Genomic DNA, 24,445 nt, shown 5'->3' on the forward strand with positions numbered 1-24,445 from the left:
TCCATATCATTTACACCTCTGTCTTGTCATCCCTATGAAGATGACTCTTTAAATTTTGTTATTCTTAACTCCCATTTCAACCCCTTACTTGGGATCTCTTTGGACATTGTCCACCAATCCAGAGTCACCTCTCCAAATGTGTTTCAGCAACTTGCCATCAATCCCAGTTCCCTGAGTTCAATGCCCAGAACCAACATAGTGAGCAGAGAGAAACAACTTCTCAGCATGTGCCCTTTTATTCAATTTATTCTTGAGTCGTATCCTTCTTGATGTGTATCATGCATATGCTGGGTATCCAACAGCCTTCCACTCGAGGGAGCGCCGTGGAGGTTGGACACACGACTGTGGTATTTCAAGTTGAGGAAGTAATAGCCTCTCTCCTCACCCACCTCCAGATAGCCTAAAGGGAGCCATTGAAATGCTACCCCTACATGATTTGTTTGAAGTCAAAGCTAACCTCACAGACAGAATATCTTATTCAGTGCTTAAAAAAAAAAAAGAAATGAGCTATGAGGCTATGGGAAAACATAGGTGTGTATTATTAAGAGAAAAAATATGGACAGGACACAGTCTGTATGATTCCAGACATGAAATTCTGGGGAAACTTATGCATGAGGCAAGGGAGGGGGTGTCTATGGAAACAGTAAGGCTTTTGGTGTGCCAGGGTAGGATTTTGGAATGATGGTAGGTGACACCCAGGGCTTCTAAGGGCACAGAAATACTTTTTATCCTACTTTAGATTTGGAATGATTTGAATGATGGACTCAAATCATTTTACATAGGTTCAAAGCCATTGAATGTACCCTACCAAAGTGAACCCTGATGTGAACTCTCTCTACCACTCGGGCACCCTTGTAGGGATCCACATTTACCATGGGAAGTGCTTTCTGCGAATTTAAAACAGCTCCAAACACTTAAGTTTTAAAAAAAGAAAGAAAAGAAAGGAAAACAAGAAAAAAGTAAAAGAAAAAGAAAAGCTTATCCCAGCCGCCCTTTAGAGTCCAAGAGCTTCTAAAAATCTATGTGGTCGAGAAACAGTCCACAAGAGGGCGCAGCAACCCTGCTCAGTGCTCCTCACAAACTCCAACCTCACCAGAGAAAACCTGCAAGGGAAGGCAGGCGTTCAAGGTGAAGCTACTCCTCTGCTTGTTCCCTGAAACTGCAGTGAGTAGGCGGGGCCTTTTCAGTAGGAAAGGAGCCTGTCACATCTGCGCTTCTGGGAGCTCCAGAACAATCCTGGTTTCTTCATTAAAGTGGGTGGGTACCAAAGGGGGCAGGACCGGTTGTTAAAACCCACAAGCCCACCACCTTCGTCATCCAGACAGCTTCATAGATTCTTGCACTATTGAATTTCATCTCTGGAATGTTTTCGAAAGAAAAAAAAAGAAATGGTATCTATTAAATTTGATAGCACTGAGATTTTTACACACACACACACACACACACACACACACACACTTTGCATTCAGCACCTTTCTCTGGGGCTGTTTGGGTGCTATTTTCATTCTAATTAGCATTCCCCCATCCCGAAAGCTTGACAGTGGTATATAAGTCTCATCTGTTTAATGACTGGATTAAATGACTAGGGGACTAAGGCAGGGAGACGTCTTGTGTTCCTGCAGTCAATTCTCTACACTGAACTCTGCCATTCACAGTGCCTTCCGTTTCTTGAGCAGTGCCGTGCACTTGTAAGCTGAAAAACAGTAATAAATTTGCCTGGGACTTCGTGTAGTTTTGAGAACGGAGCCGGCTCCCCGCTAGGGGCCCTGCCGCTGTCTCATGCCAGCTGGCGTTCCGGAGACCTAATACCCAGCTACATATTCCGTCCCCACCACAAGCAGAAGAGGGAAAGACTGGAGTGTGGAGACTGGAGGCTGTCCAGGACTAGGCTGGAAGAAGACAGGGAGCAGCCTGTACTCCTTGGACTGTTCTAGAGCAGCTGCCAAGTGGGCGGGCTGCCAGCAACCTCCGGGCCTGGCTATCTATTTCTTAAGAAGCTGCCTGTCACGGCAGGCAGGGTGGGGCTTCCGATGCTGGGTCAGGCCTGGGTCAGCTGAAGAGCACTTGTCTCTGAGGAAGATGTGGAAAGCGAGGTTGCAGCCATTTTAGTGCCTGACCTTTTCCTCTGCAACTGGTGAGGTCACCTTTCTCCCTACCCCCATGTCCTTACTTTGAACTCTGTAAGGAGAGGCTTAACTATGGAGTGGGTTACAACTCCCACAGGCACTGGTCTTCCTGCCTCCTCGTGGTTGGTACACAGCCCTTGGGAACTCGGACGCAAGATCCTGGAAGCATGGAAAGGTTTGCATGCTTCCGTGCCTCCCAAGCAAACACAAGGAAGGCTGTGGTTTCATGTGCTGCCTTCCCATTCTCTAGCACATACTTCTGCATGTAGTCACCAGAGCCGGGCCACAGTAATCCCTTAATACTATGGAACTGTTTACAGCAACCCTTAGTAGACATTATCTCACCCAGTTCTCCCACAAGTCTGTGAGGTCAGTGGCAGCCATGATCACATCCATCCCCCAATTTACAGGTCTGGGAAACAAGATTGAGCAATTGTTCGATATGCCACAACTAGAAAAGTGAGCTAGGTCTGAAACCTCTTCGGTCATCTGAAACTCACACCCCTTTCCTCTCCCCCATGATGCTCTACTGCAGTGGTCCTCGACCTGTGGGTTTTGTACCCTTTGGGAGTTGAATGACCCTTTCACAGGGGTCACCTAAGGCCATCCAAAAAAAACCCCCATATATTTGTAATATCATTCATAAGATTAGTGAAATTAGAGTTATGAAGTAGCAACAAAAATAATTTTATGGTTGAGAGGGTCACCGCAACATGAGGAACTGTATTAAAGGGTCACAGCATTAGAAAGGTTAAGAACCACTGATCTACTAGGTTCCAGGATACCAAGGCCCATGTTAAGGGATGACTGAGTAGTGATGGGACTGAGGGGAAACTCAACCATTTACTCCTGGTTCACACCAACTCCCCCTTTTCTATCTATCTATCTATCTATCTATCTATCTATCTATCTATCTATCTATCTTAAGAAATAGAATATAATTTATCTGTAATGAAAGGACCCATGTTGGGATGCAGCTTGATGATCCATGCCTAAATATATAGCTATAATCACTGACCGCACCATGGTTTAGGTCTTTAAAGCACGCACTATGTGTTGCCCAGAAAATAAATGGTAGGCTGGTAGCCATAGTGACGACAGGGATGCATGACATTAGAAAATAGATGCCACCCTGTGCCTGGTCTAATGGGATTTAGAATTCAGTGGCAGCCATGGGGGTGAGAAGCCATTGATGGGGTTGTACTTGCAGGTGATGAGACTTGGTGATGTAAGAGGAATGAGAGTATCCTGGAGGAGTGGCCCATGTCACTCAGTACGGAAGAGCTGTTTACTGAGACGAAGATTTTGTAGCTCTGCAGTGTGTTGGGAATACATGATGTTATAGCAAAAGCCTGCAGTGCCTCAGAATTGCCAGACAATCCCAAGGATCAAACCTGTTGTTTGCATCTGCTTCTAGACTGTGCACATCTGGATGACCTAAACTTAGCTCAGTCGTGAATTCATAGCATACAGGTATTCAGGTAGACACAGGCCCAGATAGTCTCTTCTGTCAGCTAACGGACAAAGAAAGTACTTTCTAGCTGAGCTGAAAGTATAGGAAAAGCCGGACCTAAGCCCTCTCTGCTACCTCGTAGATCCTGATGTCAGAGCCGGGCAAGCTGCTGCAGAAAGTCAAAGTGTGGCTGCAGGAGTACTGGAACGTCACGGACCTCATCGCCATCCTCCTCTTCTCGGTGGGAATGATCCTTCGTCTTCAAGACCAGCCCTTCAGGAGTGACGGGAGGGTCATCTACTGTGTGAACATCATTTATTGGTATATCCGTTTACTAGACATCTTCGGCGTGAACAAGTATCTGGGCCCATACGTAATGATGATTGGGAAAATGGTAAGCAGGGTCATTCGGTCCCATGTTACACATTCTCAGAGGCAGCTCCATGATCATAGAAAGAGAAATGTGATTTATTTGGGTTTCCAACCAAGGTCTGCATGAGATGGCCCCAGAGGTATTTTAGTCTTTAAATCCCCTTTGAGTGTCTGCGAATTTGACTATAATTGGTATATTAAAAACTAAAGCGTTTGATCATCAGCCACCTATCTACTAACTGAAGCACATGGAAAGGGTCTGCTTTATGTCAGGTACGGAGCAGTGCTGCCATAGGCCTTTGATCCCAGCACTCAGGAGGCAGAGGCACATGGACCTCTGAGATCGAGGCCAGCCTTATCTATAGAGCTAGTTCTAGGACAGCCAGGGCTGCACAGAGAAAGCCTATCTCCAAAAGAAAAAGAAAAATTGCACAAAAATGCCACTTCGTGAGAGTGGGACAGAGGGAGAGGAAGGGAAGTACTTTGCTGCAGGCAGATGAAAAGTGGTCAGGGAGACAAGACACCTACAAAGTACAGAAGGACCACAGGTCGTGATGGGTTCACTCAGAACGTTCACGGAGGTCAGACTTGGAGGAGAACTTTGTCTTCAATAAATCTGTGTCAACAGATTTTGAAGACTCCTCAAAGATGAGTTCTTGAGGTGACTTTCAAAGCTGGGTGTGGTTGTGTCACTTAGAGTCCCAGCACCAGGATGCCAGATTCCAGGTAAGCCAGGGCTGCAGAGCAAGGCTTGTCTCAAATACCTTGAAGGCAAAATAAGATTAAAAGTGGGTTTTGGTCCACAAAGGGAAGACTGAGTCGAGCTGAAGTGGGGAGGTGGGGAGTCCAGGGGATTTGTGGATCCTGGGGGAAACTATCCACTAACCATGGCTCCTGAAAGCAAGGCACTTGCTCCTTTAATTCTAAAAAAGCAAAGAAGAGAAAAGGAAAGGAAAGGGAAGGGAAGGGAAGGGGCAGGGCTGGAGCAGTGGCTCAGAGGTTAAGAACACTATGTTTCTTCCTTAGAAGTCCTGGGTTCGATTCCCAGCACCCACATGGTGGCTCATAGTCATCTATAACTGTGATGCCATGAGATCTAATGCCTTCTTCTAGTGTGCATACTTACATGCAGACAAAATATCCACATACATAAGGAAGGGAGGGGGGAGGGAGGGAGGGAGGGAGGGAGGGAGGGAGGGAGGGAAGAGAAAGAATCTCACAGGCCAAGCTAACATACTTCCATACAAATGGCTGAGGGCTTCAACATTCTAGACTATATTCAGCTTCCAGAATTTTCCCATAAAGACTGAGCTGAGGTGACCAGCATCAGGGTGAAGCTGGTGGCAGGAGTTGGGTGAGGGTACTGAGTTCATGAGCTCCCTCCCAGATATCACCAGAGCCTGATGCCCACTTCTCCAAGTCCATCCCTGACATGTGAAAAGCATAGCTTCTCTGCCCTCTCATAAAGGTCTCTTTGGTATCATTCCTACTCATCCCCACAAGCTGCTAAAACCAGTGAGTAGCTTTGTACCCCCTCCTGTTCGCTGTCACTAAAGATTTACTATAGACATCGTTAATTCAGTATTTATTAAACATCTGTGTATGAATTCTTCTGAAACGCATCTTAAGTAACCAAAAATCTTCCTATTAAAAATGTACCAGCTAATATACACAAAGAGGGGCAAATTTTAAATTTAAAATAAATTCCCTTTGCTCTTAGATATTCAGTTCTCTGCCTTGTAAGGCAGCGATGAACAGTAAATGTGCTTGGTAGAGCTGTGGTGATTAGAAATGGCACGTGCTAAATGATAGCTGGCTCTTAGTGGCTGCTTGGTAAACTATGTTTGTTGTCATTATGTTTGCATTGTTTTTTAAAGGACAATGGAGAAAGAAAAGTTTATAAACACCATTGTTCCATATAACCAGCTGCTTCAGTCACAAACTTGAAATTATCGCACCAGCACTGATTAGGGTAAATGACACCAGACACACTCTAGAGAAGAAAAATGCTGGAGCCTGAGTTACCCAAACTGATCCAGTCCAACTTGACATTGAGAAGGGGGTGCGTGTGAACACATTTGTTCATTCTACTCTTCTGTCTTCGTTTAATAATGGGTTTGAGATTTGGGTGGAAATTCTTATGTCTAAAGGCAGACTGTGTGGCACTCCATGGATCCCTGCTCTCAACTTACATAGGAAAATGTTTGTATGGATTTTCTGGAGAGAATGGGCCTTTATGAGATTCTCAAATATTTTTCCAAATAAAATGAGGAAAAAATTATCAGACTGTAACAGCTTGGAAATCAGGCCAATTTTCCTCCACCTTAACATTTTTCTTCATTTTTTTTAAAAAGCATCTCATCGGGGTTGGGGATTTAGCTCAGCGATAGAGCACTTGCCTAGCGAGCTCAAGGCCCTGGGTTCGGTCCCCAGCTCCGGAAAAAAAAAAAAGAAAAAAGAAAAAAAAAAAAGCATCTCACTATGTAACCCAATCTTGCTACCCTCCTGCCTTTGCCTCCTAGGTGCTAGGACTACAAGCTTGCACACTACACCCAGGTGAGACTGTGTGAATCTTTGCTGCAGAGTCCCCATCCTGTATATTGTAGGATTTTAGTAGTGCTTTTTCTGTCTGTCTGTCTGTCTATCTATCTCTATCTCTTTCTCTCTCAGACAGACCAGAGAGAGAGAGAGAGAGAGAGAGAGAGAGAGAGAGAAAATGTGTTAGAATGACAAAGATGTTTCCAAACATTACCACATGTAATGTCCCCTGCAGCACAAAACTGCCCTCTGTAAAGAACCACTACATCAGGGAATTATCAATATTTTTTATGGTTACCATATTTTAACAGTTAAACTATTCAAAGATCCAAACCAAGTCAATCATTTTTAAATATCTTGGTGGAATTTAACTCTCTGAAATACCTAAAGTTACATTAATGCAGTGAGATTATCTTAATTTCCATGTCTATCATTTTAATAATGGCGTAATTACCCCAGTTTTGAGTAGAGCAAAACCTTAGTAAGGAATGAACAGGAGGGCTGTGATGTGTCCTCTACCTTTTAGCTTATGAATGGCTTCATTTATTAGTCAGGAATAAGGAGGAAATTTGGAATTTGGGGGCTTTGAGTTCTTACAGCATGCTTTTAAGATAATTAGTTCAATAATTGAGTCATCGACCCAGAAGGTAGATAAAAGATGCCCCTAGAGTTTATCGGTGAGCCAGACAGACCACAAGTTGAAATCTTGCTAGATGTGATATATACAAAGACCTCAACCTAACAGGTCCCTCTTCAGTAATCCGCTCCCAAGTAGCCCAGTGTGCCTCGACGTCTGGATGGAGACCAGACACAGGATGACCAGGTGCTCATCCTGCGATGGTTTTCTGTGTTTGCCCTATGGAAAGAACCAGAGCATCAAATGCCCGACAGCACAGAGCATCCGTTTCTCCTCTATGAGTCCTGCTGATCTGCAGGTCCCAGATCACTTGAAATCCTGACTCTGTTCCTTCATATTTCATTCCTCAAGGGAGTTCTGAGAACCCTGTGCTAACTCACTTATGTAATACAGCATAGAAACCCCAGCAGGATCTTTGTTACTGTGCCAGGCACCCTGTGGGACACATCTCAGGCCTCATTATTATACCCCATGGAACAGATCTTAGAACCCTTGTGTATCAATTAAACAAACAGGCTGTGAGAGAGACGGAGACAAGGTTCAAACTCCTGACTGCATCCTGACCATCCAACAATAACATGCTAGCATTTACAAGAACGCACAGTATGGCCATCACACTCAGTCAAAGGTAATCTCGTGATTGTTATTGCTACCCCACTTACAACATCTAATAACATGATTAGGCAACTTGCTCCAAGACACTAAGCTAACATCTCTTTAGTAATGGTCAGGAAAAACTTTTTTTTTTTTTGGTGGATTTTTTTTCTCATGTAGCTATTTTTGCTAGCAGTCAAGGTCAAACTCCAGGTTGACTGGCACCTAAGAGCATGTACTTCACCGCCACTGGGGATGCTCTTCTCTGTGGAGCAGTCTGAAAGGCATTCCTAAGACTGGGACTAAGTCTTACCATTGAACTCACTGGATAATTTAACTTTGAAAACACAAGAGGTCTGCTTTTCTTCTCCTAATGGTGTTCAGCTCCTGATACCTTTACGACAGTGAAGATTTTGAAACAGAGAGAGCTCAGTGTTTCGAGAGAACTTCTTTTACTGTTTTGACCCTGTGAATAGGTATTGGGATCAATCTTTTTAAAAAATGCTGAAAAATTAAATTAGTGCAATTTTATTTTATTTCCTGGCTGAGTTTTCTTGGGTCAGATTAGGTCCTCAGTCTTGTGAGTAGACCTACTCATATGATAACCCCTTTTAATCAATGAAAGTAAAGATAATACGAAGCCCATCTGTGCTTCTTCATTGATACAACTTTCTGTAAATAAGTGATCAGCATGGTTTATAAAATAAAAAGAAGAAAGAAGATGAAACACAGACTTGGGTTTCCTCTACACCTGTTTCAACTCGGCCATCTTACCCACATAGAGACCTGCAAGCACTCGCTGGGGGCTAAAACAACCAACTAGCATTTACCAGTGAGGATAGACAGGAAAAGTTAGGAATCTTTGAGAAATTTCTGTCTCACTTCAAGGTCATGCAAGTTTTGAGGTTATGCTGAAAATTGATTAATTGATCTAAAATATGTTGAGGCCCCTGAGTCCTAAGGTACCCAGGAATACCATAATGTTTAGGTTACTGGAAAATGGACCATGGAATAGTCTCTTCTAAGTTAGAGGCAAGAATAGGTCCATAGTAGAGTAGGTTGTTAGTGTACACTAGGCCCTTGGTTCAGTCTCCAGCACAAGAGTAACAATAACAGAGATCTTCCTGGTTGCTGCCGCCGCAGAGAGCTCGTGGGCGCACACCACGAGCAAACTTGAGCCTTGGGACCACAGGTAAGACCAACTTTTCTGCTGCAAGTGACCTGCCTGGTGAACTTTGGACACACGGAGGCAGAATTCCTCTAGGACCGGGCACTCCCTGTATTTACCGGGAGTCCCACACCCTCGGATCCCGGCCCGCAGCAGCTCTCTGCTCCCAGACCCCGTGGGAGAGAGACCCCACCGCCTGGTCAGGTGGGCACTCCTGAGGCTGCAGAGCGGAAGAGACCACCAACACTGCCCACCCCTGCCCACATCCCTGGACCAAGAGGAAACTGTATAAGGCCTCTGGGTTCCCGTGGGGGAGGGCCCAGGAGCGGCAGGACCCCAGCGCCTGAGACACCGCCGGAACCTGACGGAAACAGACCGGATAAACAGTTCTCTGCACCCAAATCCCGTGGAAGGGAGAGCTAAACCTTCAGAGAGGCAGACACGCCTGGGAAACCAGAAGAGACTGCACGCTGCACACATTACTGATTCCAGAGGAAAACACCAAACGCCATCTGGAACCCTGGTGCACTGAAGCTCCCGGAAACGCAGCGCAGATCTTCCTGGTTGCTGCCTCAGCAGAGAGCTCGTGGGCAGCACCCCTCGAGCAAACTTAAGCCTTGGGACCACAGGTAAGACCAACATTTCTGCTGCAAGTGACCTGCCTGGTGAACTCAAGACACAGGCCCACAGGAACAGCTGAAGACCTGTAGAGAGGAAAAACTACACGCCCGAAAGCAGAACACTCTGTCCCCATAACAGGCTGAAAGAAAACAGGAAAACAGGTCTACAGCACTCCTGACACACAGGCTTATAGGACAGTCTAGCCACTGTCAGAAATAGCAGAACAAAGCAACACTAGAGATAATCTGATGGCGAGAGGCAAGCGTAGGAACCCAAGCAACAGAAACCAAGACTACATGGCATCATCGGAGCCCAATTCTCCCATCAAAACAAACATGGAATATCCAAACACACCAGAAAAGCAAGATCTAGTTTCAAAATCATATTTGATCATGATGCTGGAGGACTTCAAGAAAGACGTGAAGAACTCCCTTAGAGAACAAGTAGAAGCCTACAGAGAGGAATCGCAAAAATCCCTGAAAGAATTCCAGGAAATCATAAATAAACAAGTAGAAGCCCATAGAGAGGAGTCACAAAAATCCCTGAAAGAATTCCAGGAAATCATAAATAAACAAGTAGAAGCCCATAGAGAGGAGTCACAAAAATCCCTGAAAGAATTCCAGGAAAACACAATCAAACAGTTGAAGGAATTAAAAATGGAAATAGAAGCAATCAAGAAAGAACACATGGAAACAACCCTGGATATAGAAAACCAAAAGAAGAGACAAGAAGCTGTAGATACGAGCTTCACCAACAGAATACAAGAGATGGGAGAGAGAATCTCAGGAGCAGAAGATTCCATAGAAATCATTGACTCAACTGTCAAAGATAATGTAAAGCAGAAAAAGCTACTGGTCCAAAACACACAGGAAATCCAGGACTCAATGAGAAGATCAAACCCAAGGATAATAGGTATAGAAGAGAGTGAAGACTCCCAGCTCAAAGGACCAGTAAATATCTTCAACAAAATCATAGAAGAAAACTTCCCTAACCTAAAAAAAAAGAGATACCCATAGGCATACAAGAAGCCTACAGAACTCCAAATAGATTGGACCAGAAAAGAAACACCTCCCGTCACATAATTGTCAAAACACCAAATGCACAAGATAAAGAAGGAATATTAAAAGCAGTAAGGGAAAAAGGTCAAGTAACATATAAAGGCAGACCTATCAGAATCACACCAGACTTTTCGCCAGAAACTATGAAAGCCAGAAGATCCTTGACTGATGTCATACAGACCCAAAGAGAACACAAATGCCAGCCCAGGTTACTGTATCCTGCAAAACTCTCAATTAACATAGATGGAGAAACCAAGATATTCCATGACAAAACCAAATTTACACAATATCTTTCTACAAATCAGCACTACAAAGGATAATAAATGGTAAAGCCCAACATAAGGAGACAAGATATACCCTAGAAGAAGCAAGAAACTAATTGTCTTGGCAACAAAACAATGAGAAGAAAAGCACACAAACATAACCTCACATCCAAATATGAATATTACAGGAAGCAATAATCACTATTCCTTAATATCTCTCAACATCAATGGCCTCAACTCCCCAATAAAAACACATAGATTAACAAACTGGATACGCAACAAGGACCCTGCATTCTGCTGCCTACAGGAAATACACCTCAGAGACAAAGACAAACACTACCTCAGAGTGAAAGGCTGGAAAACAACTTTCCAAGCAAATGGTCAGAAGAAGCAAGCTGGAGTAGCCATTCTAATATCAAATAAAATCAATTTTCAACTAAAAGTCATCAAAAAAGAAAAGGAAGGACACTTCATATTCATCAAAGGAAAAATCCACCAAGATGAACTCTCAATCCTAAATATCTATGCCCCAAATACAAGGGCACCTACATACGTAAAAGAAACCATACTAAAGCTCAAAACACACATTGCACCTCACACAATAATAGTAGGAGATTTCAACACCCCACTCTCATCAATGGACAGATCATGGAAACAGAAATTAAACAGAGACGTAGACAGACTAAGAGAAGTCATGAGCCAAATGGACTTAACAGATATTTATAGAACATTCTATCCTAAAGCAAAAGGATATGCCTTCTTCTCAGCTCCTCATGGTACTTTCTCCAAAAGTGACCATATAATTGGTCAAAAAACGGGCCTCAACAGGTACAGAAAGATAGAAATAATCCCATGCGTGCTATCGGACCACCACAGCCTAAAACTGGTCTTCAATAACAATAAGGGAAGAATGCCCACATATACGTGGAAATTGAACAATGCTCTACTCAATGATAACCTGGTCAAGGAAGAAATAAAGAAAGAAATTAAAAACTTTTTAGAATTTAATGAAAATGAAGGTACAACATACCCAAACTTATGGGACACAATGAAAGCTGTGCTAAGAGGAAAACTCATAGCGCTGAGTGCCTGCAGAAAGAAACAGGAAAGAGCATATGTCAGCAGCTTGACAGCACACCTAAAAGCTCTAGAACAAAAAGAAGCAAATACACCCAGGAGGAGTAGAAGGCAGGAAATAATCAAACTCAGAGCTGAAATCAACCAAGTAGAAACAAAAAGGACCATAGAAAGAATCAACAGAACCAAAAGTTGGTTCTTTGAGAAAATCAACAAGATAGATAAACCCTTAGCCAGACTAACGAGAGGACACAGAGAGTGTGTCCAAATTAACAAAATCAGAAATGAAAAGGGAAACATAACTACAGATTCAGAGGAAATTCAAAAAATCATCAGATCTTACTATAAAAGCCTATATTCAACAAAACTTAAAAATCTGCAGGAAATGGACAATTTTCTAGACAGATACCAGGTACCGAAGTTAAATCAGGAACAGATAAACCAGTTAAACAACCCCATAACTCCTAAGGAAATAGAAGCAGTCATTAAAGGTCTCCCAACCAAAAAGAGCCCAGGTCCAGACGGGTTTAGTGCAGAATTCTATCAGACCTTCATAGAAGACCTCATACCAATATTATCCAAACTATTCCACAAAATTGAAACAAATGGAGCACTACCGAATTCCTTCTATGAAGCCACAATTACTCTTATACCTAAACCACACAAAGACCCAACAAAGAAAGAGAACTTCAGACCAATTTCCCTTATGAATGTCGACGCAAAAATACTAAATAAAATTCTGGCAAACCGAATCCAAGAGCACATCAAAACAATCATCCACTATGATCAAGTAGGCTTCATCCCAGGCATGCAGGGATGGTTTAATATACGGAAAACCATCAACGTGATCCATTATATAAACAAACTGAACGAACAAAACCACATGATCATTTCATTAGATGCTGAGAAAGCATTTGACAAAATTCAACACCCCTTCATGATAAAAGTCCTGGAAAGAATAGGAATTCAAGGCCCATACCTAAACATAGTAAAAGCCATATACAGCAAACCAGTTGCTAACATTAAACTAAATGGAGAGAAACTTGAAGCAATCCCACTAAAATCAGGGACTAGACAAGGCTACCCACTCTCTCCCTACTTATTCAATATAGTTCTTGAAGTTCTAGCCAGAGCAATCAGACAACAAAAGGAGGTCAAGGGGATACAGATCGGAAAAGAAGAAGTCAAAATATCACTATTTGCAGATGATATGATAGTATATTTAAGTGATCCCAAAAGTTCCACCAGAGAACTACTAAAGCTGATAAACAACTTCAGCAAAGTGGCTGGGTATAAAATTAACTCAAATAAATCAGTAGCCTTCCTCTACACAAAAGAGAAACAAGCCGAGAAAGAAATTAGGGAAACGATACCCTTCATAATAGACCCAAATAATATAAAGTACCTTGGTGTGACTTTAACCAAGCAAGTAAAAGATCTGTACAATAAGAACTTCAAGACACTGAAGAAAGAAATTGAAGAAGACCTCAGAAGATGAAAAGATCTCCCATGCTCATGGATTGGCAGGATTAATATAGTAAAAATGGCCATTTTACCAAAAGCGATCTACAGATTCAATGCAATCCCCATCAAAATACCAATCCAATTCTTCAAAGAGTTAGACAGAACAATTTGCAAATTCATCTGGAATAACAAAAAACCCAGGATAGCTAAAGCTATCCTCAACAATAAAAGGACTTCAGGGGGAATCACTATCCCTGAACTCAAGCAGTATTACAGAGCAATAGTGATAAAAACTGCATGGTATTGGTACAGAGACAGACAGATAGACCAATGGAATAGAATTGAAGACCCAGAAATGAACCCACACACCTATGGTCACTTGATTTTTGACAAAGGAGCCAAAACCATCCAATGGAAAAAAGATAGCATTTTCAGCAAATGGTGCTGGTTCAACTGGAGGTCAACATGTAGAAGAATGCAGATTGATCCATGCTTATCACCCTGTACAAAGCTTAAGTCCAAGTGGATCAAGGACCTCCACATCAAACCAGACACACTCAAACTAATAGAAGAAAAACTAGGGAAGCATCTGGAACACATGGGCACTGGAAAAAATTTCCTGAACAAAACACCAATGGCTTACGCTCTAAGATCAAGAATCGACAAATGGGATCTCATAAAACTGCAAAGCTTCTGTAAGGCAAAGGACACTGTGGTTAGGACAAAATGGCAACCAACAGATTGGGAAAAGATCTTTACCAATCCTACAACAGATAGAGGCCTTATATCCAAAATATACAAAGAACTCAAGAAGTTAGACCGCAGGGAAACAAATAACCCTATTAAAAAATGGGGTTCAGAGCTAAACAAACAATTCACAGCTGAGGAATGCCGAATGGCTGAGAAACACCTAAAGTAATGTTCAACATCTTTAGTCATAAGGGAAATGCAAATCAAAACAACCCTGAGACTTCACCTCACACCAGTGAGAATGGCTAAGATCAAAAACTCAGGTGACAGCAGATGCTGGCGAGGATGCGGAGAAAGAGGAACACTCCTCCATTGTTGGTGGGGTTGCAGACTGGTACAACCATTCTGGAAATCAGTCTGTAGGTTCCTCAGAAAATTGGACATTGAACTGCCTGAGGATCCAGCTATACCTCTCTTGGGCATATACCCAAAAGATGCCCCAACGTATAAAAAAGACACGTGCTCCACTATGTTCATTGCAGCCTTATTTATAATAGCCAGAAGCTGGAAAGAACCCAGATGCCCTTCAACAGAGGAATGGATACAGAAAATGTGGTACATCTACACAATGGAATATTACTCAGCTATCAAAAACAATGACTTTATGAAATTCGTAGGCAAATGGTTGGAACTGGAAAATATCATCCTGAGTGAGCTAACCCAATCACAGAAAGACATACATGGTATGCACTCATTGATAAGTGGCTATTAGCCCAAATGCTTGAATTACCCTAGATGCCTAGAACAAATGAAACTCAAGACAGATGATCAAAATGTGAATGCCCCACTCCTTCTTTAAAAGGGGAACAAGAATACCCTTGGCAGGGAATAGAGAGGCAAAGATTAAAACAGAGACTGAAGGAACACCCATTCAGAGCCTGCCCCACATGTGGCCCATACATATACAGCCATCCAATTAGACAAGATGGATGAAGCAAAGAAGTGCAGACCGACAGGAGCCGGATGTAGATCGCTCCTGAGAGACACAGCCAGAATACAGCAAACACAGAGGAGAATGCCAGCAGCAAACCTCTGAACTGAGAATAGGACCCCCGTTGAAGGAATCAGAGAAAGAACTGGAAGAGCTTGAAGGGGCTCGAGACCCCATATGTACAACAATGCCAAGCAACCAGAGCTTCCAGGGACTAAGCCACTACCTAAAGACTATACATGGACTGACCCTGGACTCTGACCTCATAGGTAGCAATGAATATCCTAGAAGAGCACCAGTGGAAGGGGAAGCCCTGGGTCCTGCTAAGACTGAACCCCCAGTGAACTAGACTGTTGGGGGGAGGTCGGCAATGGGGGGAGGGTGGGGAGGGGAACACCCATAAGGAAGGGGAGGGGGGAGAGGGATGTTTGCCCGGAAACCGGGAAAGGGAATAACACTCGAAATGTATATAAGAAATACTCAAGTTAATAAAAAAAAAGAGTAACAATAACAAATAAGATAATTTGGAACCTTTCTTATCACTGATAATTACCATGTTCATTATCTAGAGGTAGGTACCTTTATCCTATAATGTCCAAGAGGAGGAAGTCTTTGGTGTCAGACCTTTTGATGCAAGGAGTAAAAACCAATCTCTATAGTTTAAGCGTGGGGATGGGGAAATATATTGATTTATAATAGAACATGGTGGAACTAGCCATAAGATTACCTCAAGGCAGGGGTTCGACCACAGGCAGGGGTAGCTCTCCTCTTATGTATCTTCCTCATTCACGGGTGGGAGAACTCGGCCTCCAACATGCTAAATTTTTACAAAAAAATGAACATCACAAGGAATGAAAAGGATTTTTTCTCTCCTTCCATTTTAAAGAAATGATAGAGCAGGCTATAATCTCAGCACCCTGGAGGCCAAAGCAGGAGGATCACAAAGTTTCAGGCAAGCCTCAACTACATATTGAGTTCCAAGATACCTTGGGTTCATGCAGAGATCCTATCTCCAAGAAAACAAAACCAGACTGGTTTGATGATTCTGGTGGCTCTGTCTTATGTCACATGCCTACCTCACCATGTTGCCATGGAATGAGGTCCCACCACTAGCTTAGCTTAGACAACACACCCGCCTTTGTAGACAGATGAGTAGGAACTGTCTCTTGAAGAAACAGTGGGTTTGGAGCCAGTGGGAATCACCAAACTTATCAGGCTTCAGTGAGGATAAGGAAAGGATTTAGCAGGTGAGAAAAACAGATCTCTAATACCATAGCATTGACAAAAGCACAGTCGCAGATAAGAAAAGTAGGGGCAGGGTGAGGGGAGAAACATTGTGAAGGGATTCAGTCAGGCACAGTTTAGAAACACATCAAGGAAGAAATCCATCTTGTCAACAACAGGCACTGGTCTGCCTCATGAAACCTCCTGTTTCTAAGACCTGTGAACATACCCTTTATAATAAGATACCCTACCAGAGAAACAGAGGAGGAAATGGTTGGTTCTGTGAAAGCCTGGCCTGTGACAGGGAATCAAGCAATGGGATGGGCTCCCATTTCCTCTTTCCTCGGTCTACTCATAAGCCCTTATTTTCTTGTGCTTTCCAGTGCTGCCTTAGCCTTTCAGAACTAAGAGCAGGAATATACTGCTCTGCACTAGATCTTAAAATAGTCCAACTCTCCCGATTCTCATTTTTTTTTCTAAGAAGAAAGAAACCAAAACAAGAGTCTTGCCTTCTCTCGGAACAATTTTTAAAAATGGTGCTGGAACCATGTGGAGAACCCAAATTCTGAGGAACAACACTCCTGTGCCTAGATAGAAATATGTCCCATAAACGGCCATGAAAATGAAGGTGCTCTATTGTGTAACTGACATTGGTATTCAGTATGCAGACATCCGTTTTGACAGTCCATCTTTCCTCCTAACCAGGTACAGCTCCCTACCTAGGCACTGTGCTCAACCCCACATCTTTATTTTGTTTCTCCTTTCTCCACCCTTCCAGATGATAGACATGATGTACTTCGTCATCATTATGCTGGTGGTGCTGATGAGCTTTGGGGTCGCCAGGCAAGCCATTCTCTTTCCCAATGAGGAGCCATCTTGGAAACTGGCCAAGAATATCTTCTACATGCCTTATTGGATGATTTATGGGGAAGTGTTTGCTGACCAGATAGACCGTAAGCAAGTTTATGATTCTCATACACCAAAGTCAGGTATTTTAACTTCGATTGAGTCACGCCTTTTCCAAGTCCATTTGTTTGTCCTCAATAAATGGCTCAAGATAGAGGACCGATTCCTAGTTTGCTATCTTGGTGGAGACAATCAATGCAGGTGAATCTACTATTTTAGCAAAATAGCCCTTGAGTGTATCTTCAGGTATGTCCTTCCCTATGACAAGAATGGATATATAGTATACCAAATTTGATATGAAAGTGAACCATTTTAAATGATATAATCTTGCATATAACTCAAAATCTTAAGGCCATGTTTTTCATATTTCATTACTGGGAATACATTGTGTCAAAACTACCCACTCCTACCCTATCCCTCTCTTGCTAGGCTTTAGAAAATAAATTCCTTGGGTTTGACTTTAGAACAAATAAACAATTCTCAATTTCGTCATTAGAATTCAAGATTAAGGGCAAACATCTGTATGGTATTTTCCTCATACTAGAAACTATTCCCCAACAGCCTTTCTCATTGTCTTAAGTTATGTGCTATGGAGACACAGATGAAGCCAGAATTCATTACCAAGAAATATGGAAAATGCCCGTAGGTCATAGACTGAGTTATTTGCTGCTAATGCCAGGGGTTGGAGGAGGGTATCTATATCATAGTGACTTAGTATGGACCAAGAGCCAGCCGCCCCTAGTACCTTCAGCCTACCAGATGCAGAGTGTCTACAACAAACAACTCCTTTTGTGTGGAGTTGGAGGATAGCTGTAGTCTAGGAGTCTGTTCCAGGATTTTATTCGGACCAAATGTCAGGGAACACCAGGCATCAGGAAATGACTTGGGAAGAAAGCATCTGAAAAGAAGCACATTTCAGTGTGGAGTTGAATCCCAGGAGCAACTCTTTCTCATTTCCCCTGAGGAGTTTAGGTCTGGAAATAACAACCCTCCAACACTGTTCAATTAACATTTTTCAGACATTTTTTGCTGACAGGCCAGCCATCTGAGCCCTGGACTGTGAACACAGATTAAGGTCACATAACCACATAGCTTGTTCAGGGGGGAGCAAAGTCTAGGCAGCACCCCACTCTCCCTCCTCAGTCCAGATAGGACGGAGCCTAGGAACACAAGGACAAAGGACACCTGAGCTTTGGGTCCTCAAGCCTATGAAGAACATTGTGTATCCTGGCAACAGAACACAGTAATGTGTCATTTTTCCCCTCCATGATGAATTTTGAACAAATACACTTTCTCTCTGAAAACATGTTATCTGGGGAAAGCAAGACTTTTGGAACACCTAATTGGAACAAATATTTACTCCATGAGACTTAGCCAACTCATGGAGGAAGAATTTTTGCTCTATCCTCCAGTTATGATATCTTTGGTGACAGTGTGCAACCTTCAGAAGGCAGTTTCCCAGGGGTGGGAATTTTCTGTAGAGAGTATCCTTTCAAATGGTCCCTATAGGCAAAATAACAGTTAAAAAGCTCGCTATGATGATTTTCCTCAGAGACTAAGCATGCTATCACATCCCACCCCTGGAAATTGCTTTCCCACTTTATTGCATTATTTTGCCTTTTCAAGTTGCCCCTTTCTCCCATAGAATGAGACAAAGACCCCATGGGCATTTGGACAATGTAGTGAGGAGAAGGGATGAAGAAAGGAAGAGAGAAAGAAAGGGGTGGTATGGATGTATTTTACAAATGGGATTCTGTCTGTCCCTCTACAAGTGGCCATTTATTGATGTTGTACTATGAGCCCAGCCTAGTGCAACAAATACTACCATCTGCTGAACACAAGGATTTAGTATTTGCTGTTTTAAAAGAAGGGCTGATTATAGTTTAGAACTTGAAAACTCCCCATCCCACCCACCCCCCAAGACAGACTAGAGGTGTTTGTGGGACTGAAGTATGAATATAGACAAATTCCCCCACTCTGGGAATTAGATCTTGCTACTCTATGTGTGTGAGGATAAATCTTGACCCCCAAGTCCCAAAACATACCTGATCTTGCCTTAGATGGATATGACCTTGTTGAGACCCTGACCTCTTCCTCTGTGATGTTCTGAAGTTGGCTGCAATGGCAGACTCTGTTCTAAGCTAAATCAGCCAGTTTTCTGTGTAGAGTGCTAAAGAGTATTCGTCCTTTCTCAAATGGATGTTGATGGTTGTCCCCAAATCTCAAATAACATTCAGCCAAGGTCACTGAACATGACTGTTCTATTAATGACTCAGTGCCTGGACTATGGCACCAGATGAACCCCATGAGGATTGGATGCCTGTTCCCTCCTGGCTTTTCAGAATTTCCCAGAAGAGCCAGTTCCAAACTGTTTGAGAAAGGGACAAATCATTGACGCTGCCCTACAGTGTGTGGCCTTTTCCCTGTGCCGTGTCCAGGTTGGTGTGTGGCGCATGTATTCAGGCTGACTGGATCTCATATCCACCCGGACCTGCGGCCTTCCCTGCCCAGGGTCTACCGAGTCCATGCTATGGATGTGCCCCGCGTAGCCCTTTCCAGCTCTGCTCATCACGCACACCTCAGATGACTCATTTCTAACTTGATGCACGTGCTCCATTATCTAACTCCGGTTGTTTTGACTTCTAAGTGGCTGGACCCATTTCATGTTGGGGGAAATCATCACTTTCTTAACTGGGACTGATCAATGTGAATATGCAATGGGGCCCTCAGAATGGCTTGCTCACACCAACGGCAGACCTCGGAATGGAGGACACCCATAATGTCCTCACTTCTGGGAAGGCTGTGTTACCTAACTGTAGTTTTTTTGGTCTATATTTCATCTAGTTTCCTGTTATTTAGACAGAAATTACCTATAAAGCCAAAGACAGTAGGATGAGATTTGTAAGGTTACTTTCCAAATGTGCTTAAAAACTAAAAAGTTTTAAAAAAATCATATTTTAAAAAAATCACGAAATAACAAGTACATTTTCCTTCTATGTCATTCTGGACTAACATAACAAATAGAGCAGCCTTAGTCTAAATTATCTGAGAGGATAGAGTTTTCCTTCAGATTTGGAAGCAGAGGGCTACAAGAATGTGGTTGGAAGTAGAAGAGGATATAAATGAAGAAGGGACCAGAACCATTTTTACCCTGGAGGCTGATCTGATTCCTGGGGACTGAATTTGCTGTTGTTGGCTGGTTAGTTGGTCGATTGATATACAGGGTTTGCTTTTCTTGTTTTTTTGTTTTGTTTTCAGATAACCTATAATTGACTTTGAATAGCCATGCTACATATGATACTTGGCTTGATTTTTATTTTCAGATAGCCTGTCATTAACATTGAGTACTCATGCTACATACTACTTTGCTAAGCCCCAGCTAAGGGCTACCATGGTGACTTGAAGTCTGAGGTGTTATACCAGTATTTGCCGGTGGTTGAAGCTCAATGGTAGTGTTTTGATGTACACACAGGAAGCTCTGGATTCAATACCCAGTGCCATAAAATAATTAATTCATGGCACTATATTAAATGTGCCAATACCAATACAACATTCTCTGAGAAGTCTCTAGGGTGACCTCTACTGCATGTCCTCTGAGGGCTAGCCAGGACCCCAGACGTTCTTGAGTGGAAAATGCACTAAAAGAACAGAAGAACAGCAGAATCATTAAGTTCCCAGCCATGTCCGCACCAAGACTGGAACAAAATTTAAAATGGATGGCTTTTCGTCAGCTTAGAAATATGGTTTGCTGGGTAGGGTGCTTGGAAGTTCACCTTCCTTAGCAGAAGAGACGGGGGTATCTCTGACATTGTCCAGCCTCCTGCTGGATGAGACCTCTTCTTACTTACAGGGCATCCTGCTGGATATTCAGACTTCTCAGGCGGTACTGAGGCAGGAGAAATGAATCATGCTTCTGAATGCATTAAATACAGGTCTAAATTTAGTCCTCCTTTCTGCCTCTCTGGATATTTTTACAAGTTTAGATAGTACTGTGGAAGCAGACTGTCCAGGACTTTCTCTCTACCACGACAACTTAATATGACCTAGCCATTTCTACTCTAAATTAACTATCCAATCTTCTTAGTACATGGGTCATTTTTGTTTAAATTGCTGTCTGGGCTTTTTCATCTGAAATTAATAGATGACCTGAAGAAGGAGATGGGGGCTTTGTTGTGTTTTGTTTTTAATTGACTGATTGAATGCAACATTTTATATTAGTATAATCGATCCCTTGCTCTTTGGTATCCAGGATATCTCCATGGCTTTGACTCAAACAAGGGTTGAACATGTGTACAGAAGGCTCGAGTACTGTCCTGAATTGTTTTTCTGTCTCCAATTAATTATTCTCCGATTTGGGTATGGAAGTAGGACAGCTCGAGTGTCTGAAAGACACTTGCCATGGGGAAGCAAGGAACACTAAGACCAGAAGAGTGGCAAGCGACGTGTGTCTCAGTCACTTGAGTTCTCAGAGCTCAGTGCTGGGCTTCTGTTTGGAATTCCAGACCGACCTCTGATGGCTTCAGAGCGCACCAGTGCTAAGAGAAATAGCATGTGGCCTGTTGCCCAATCAGGAAAAGTAGTCTGGGAAAAGGAAGCTGGGGCCAGTGCCAACCTTGGGGGAAAGGGAAATCGTTTCATTAGGTTTTCTTTTCACAAACTGCTAAGGAAGCTAGCCAACACTGTGCTGTCCCTGAAACAGTCAGCCCACCCTATAAAGAAGAGCCACATGACTTGTTTACCAATACAAACTTGGGCTCATGAGCTTTACAGAGAACAGAGCGATCTGCCTTCAGCCTCTGTTGTGAAACCACATGCATCCTGCCGTCGTGAGATCCACTGTATTTGCTCACAGGTAGAACTCTATTTAGAGTCCACTCTTCATTCAATAGTTTTTTTTTTTTTTCCTGCCCATGAGCAGGAAAAAAAAAAAAGACTCTGAAAACCAGAGTCTTTAGACAAACAAGGAAGAGACATGGCCCTCGAGGAGTTTACCGTTCAGCGGGGGCAAACCTCCATTGACAACTGATGTATGGCGGCGACGCTCAGATAGGAAATCTGCCAGCACCTCGTGGAGTCGGAGCATGGTGGAATAGATGAGGCCCCAGCAGAGAAGAAGCAGGCCGAGCAGAGCCCTGAAACACAAGCAGATGTGTGCTAGGCAGACGGGAGCAGGGGTGTGAAGACCTAGCGTGGCAAGCTCTAGGCACAGAAAACGATCGAGTGTGGCTCCCTGTAAAGTGAGAGGTAGGAGACAGGAAGCAGGACAGATGGGGGTGGAAGGAGAGGGGGAGGGAGGAGAGGGAGACCATGGAGAGGGAGGAAGAGGACACAGGAGAGATGAAAAAGCATTCCTGATGGAGTTGGTAATGGGAAAAAAGGGTTGCATGGGACTGGAGGAAGGTAAAACCAGAAAGACCTCAACAAAGGCCTGATGGTGGAGAGGGGATTAAAAAAAAAGCGAGTGGGGATTAAAATGGGGAAAATGGAGCTCACCCTAGTTTAAAGTATAAAAACCACTTACTTGAGGGGAGGAATGTACCCAGGGCTGATGTCCCACTTGGGTTAAATTAAGTTTGTAGATCCTATAGAGAGTCCAGACTTGCAGCTCAATAGGATGATCTGGGACTATAAAATGAAATAAATTTTAAAAGGTGGACTGAGAAGGTGGCTCCTTGATTAGCATCGGCTGTTCTTGCAGAGAACCCAAATTCAGTCCTCACCACCCATATCAGACAGTGCACAAACTCCTATTGTTCAGTTCCCGGGGATGTGATACACTCTTCCACCCTCCATGGGTACCTGTATGCAAGTGGTGCACACACAGACAAGCAGGCGTACACACACATACATAAATAGAGATTAGTTGGTTTAATTAAAAAGTGCTGAAGTGCAAATGCAGGTTTTAGGATCAAGAATGTCTCTCCCTGTCAAAGTCATGGTGGATGAGCACAAATAGGCAGAGGAGAGGCAGAAGCAGGATGTGAGGAACACAGGAATCGCAATGGTGCCAACAGTGCCAAGAGAAAGGGGTCAACCAGGTTGGTGTTTAGAAGAGTCATTTGCAACGTCATTGCATTCCAAACTGGTCTAAAAGTCATTGGTTACTTTTTGTCAATTTTTTCATTTCTATACTATGGCTCCAACCTACTCTGAGATGGAGAATTCTCCAGTCATTTTTAGTGACCTGTCTTCAAAGTCTGGTTTCTCTAGTTCCTTTTACAGAACACTTTCAATCCATCTTGGTTGACATAACTCTAAAGCCCATATATTATCCACTCTATCTGGACTCCTTCAAGTGAATCCTGTAACCCTGCAGAAAAAAAAAAACTTCTGTGGGTTCAATACATCTTTTTTTAAAAGATTTATTTATTTTTATTTATATGAGTACATTGCAGCTGTCTTCAAACAAACACCAGAAGAGTGTATGGGATCCCGTTACAGATGGTTGTGAGCCACCATGTGGTTGCTGGGGAATTGAACTCAGGACCTCTGAAAGAGCAGTCAGTACTCTCAACCACTGAGCCATCTCTCCATCCCTCAATACATCTTAAATATTCATAACTTTCTCCTAATTCTCTGTACTAAATTCCCAAAACTTATAACTGAAGAAGAAACGTTGAGTTCCCATCTGGCTATGGGGACCATTTTGTCACGTAATTACTAATTTATCAGTAGAGAAAAGCAATATAAGAAGTATCTGTCCCCTTCAATAGAGACAAGTCAGTACACTTCCTTATAAGTTATACTTTATCTTGGCCTCTTTAACAAGTACAAGAAATTATCTTTTAAAAAAGAGCCTGTTAGGGTAAGAGAAGAGACTCCCAGATCAGCAACAGTGATGAGAGCCAAACCGGCAGTAGCAGCCTGCAGAAAGAAGTTGTGTGTGTCAATAGAACAGAAGCAAGAAAGTGAGGGGAGGTTACTAGGGATGCTTTAAGATGAAATCAGCTATCATAAAAGAGCATCAATTCTCCTTACTCTGCCTAGCTGTGATAGGCTGCAGGCTTGGAAAGACAAGCATTGCAGGATTAATACTAGAGACACCTACCTGGAAAATAGGGCAACCCCAGATGGTGGTAAGGGCTCCATCATCTATAACATACGGAACATAGGATACAAGAAGTGTCTTTATCTAAAACTCCAAGACGTGGTGACTTTATGACCCAGACATCAAGTTCAGTTCTAGCTACCATCCCTAAAGAAAACGTAAGAGAGGAACAGCCATTAGGTAGGAGTGAAGAAAAGCTGTGGTTCAAGGACAGA

General features: G+C 43.0%; 1 protein-coding gene across 2 annotated transcripts in view; it reads left to right on the plus strand.

Moving 5' to 3' along the window:
* The window catches only part of Trpm3 (transient receptor potential cation channel, subfamily M, member 3), an 870,412-nt gene that overhangs the window by 799,817 nt on the left and 46,150 nt on the right, over positions 1 to 24,445 (plus strand). For both annotated transcript variants that reach the window (NM_001191562.1, NM_001354180.1), the window contains 2 exon segments: positions 3,722 to 3,973; positions 17,055 to 17,265. In NM_001191562.1, coding sequence (NP_001178491.1) covers positions 3,722 to 3,973; positions 17,055 to 17,265 — 463 coding nt within the window.

This window comes from Rattus norvegicus, chromosome 1 (genome assembly GCF_021556685.1).
Source record: "Rattus norvegicus strain SHRSP/BbbUtx chromosome 1, alternate assembly SHRSP_T2T, whole genome shotgun sequence".
Taxonomy (NCBI): domain Eukaryota; kingdom Metazoa; phylum Chordata; class Mammalia; order Rodentia; family Muridae; genus Rattus; species Rattus norvegicus.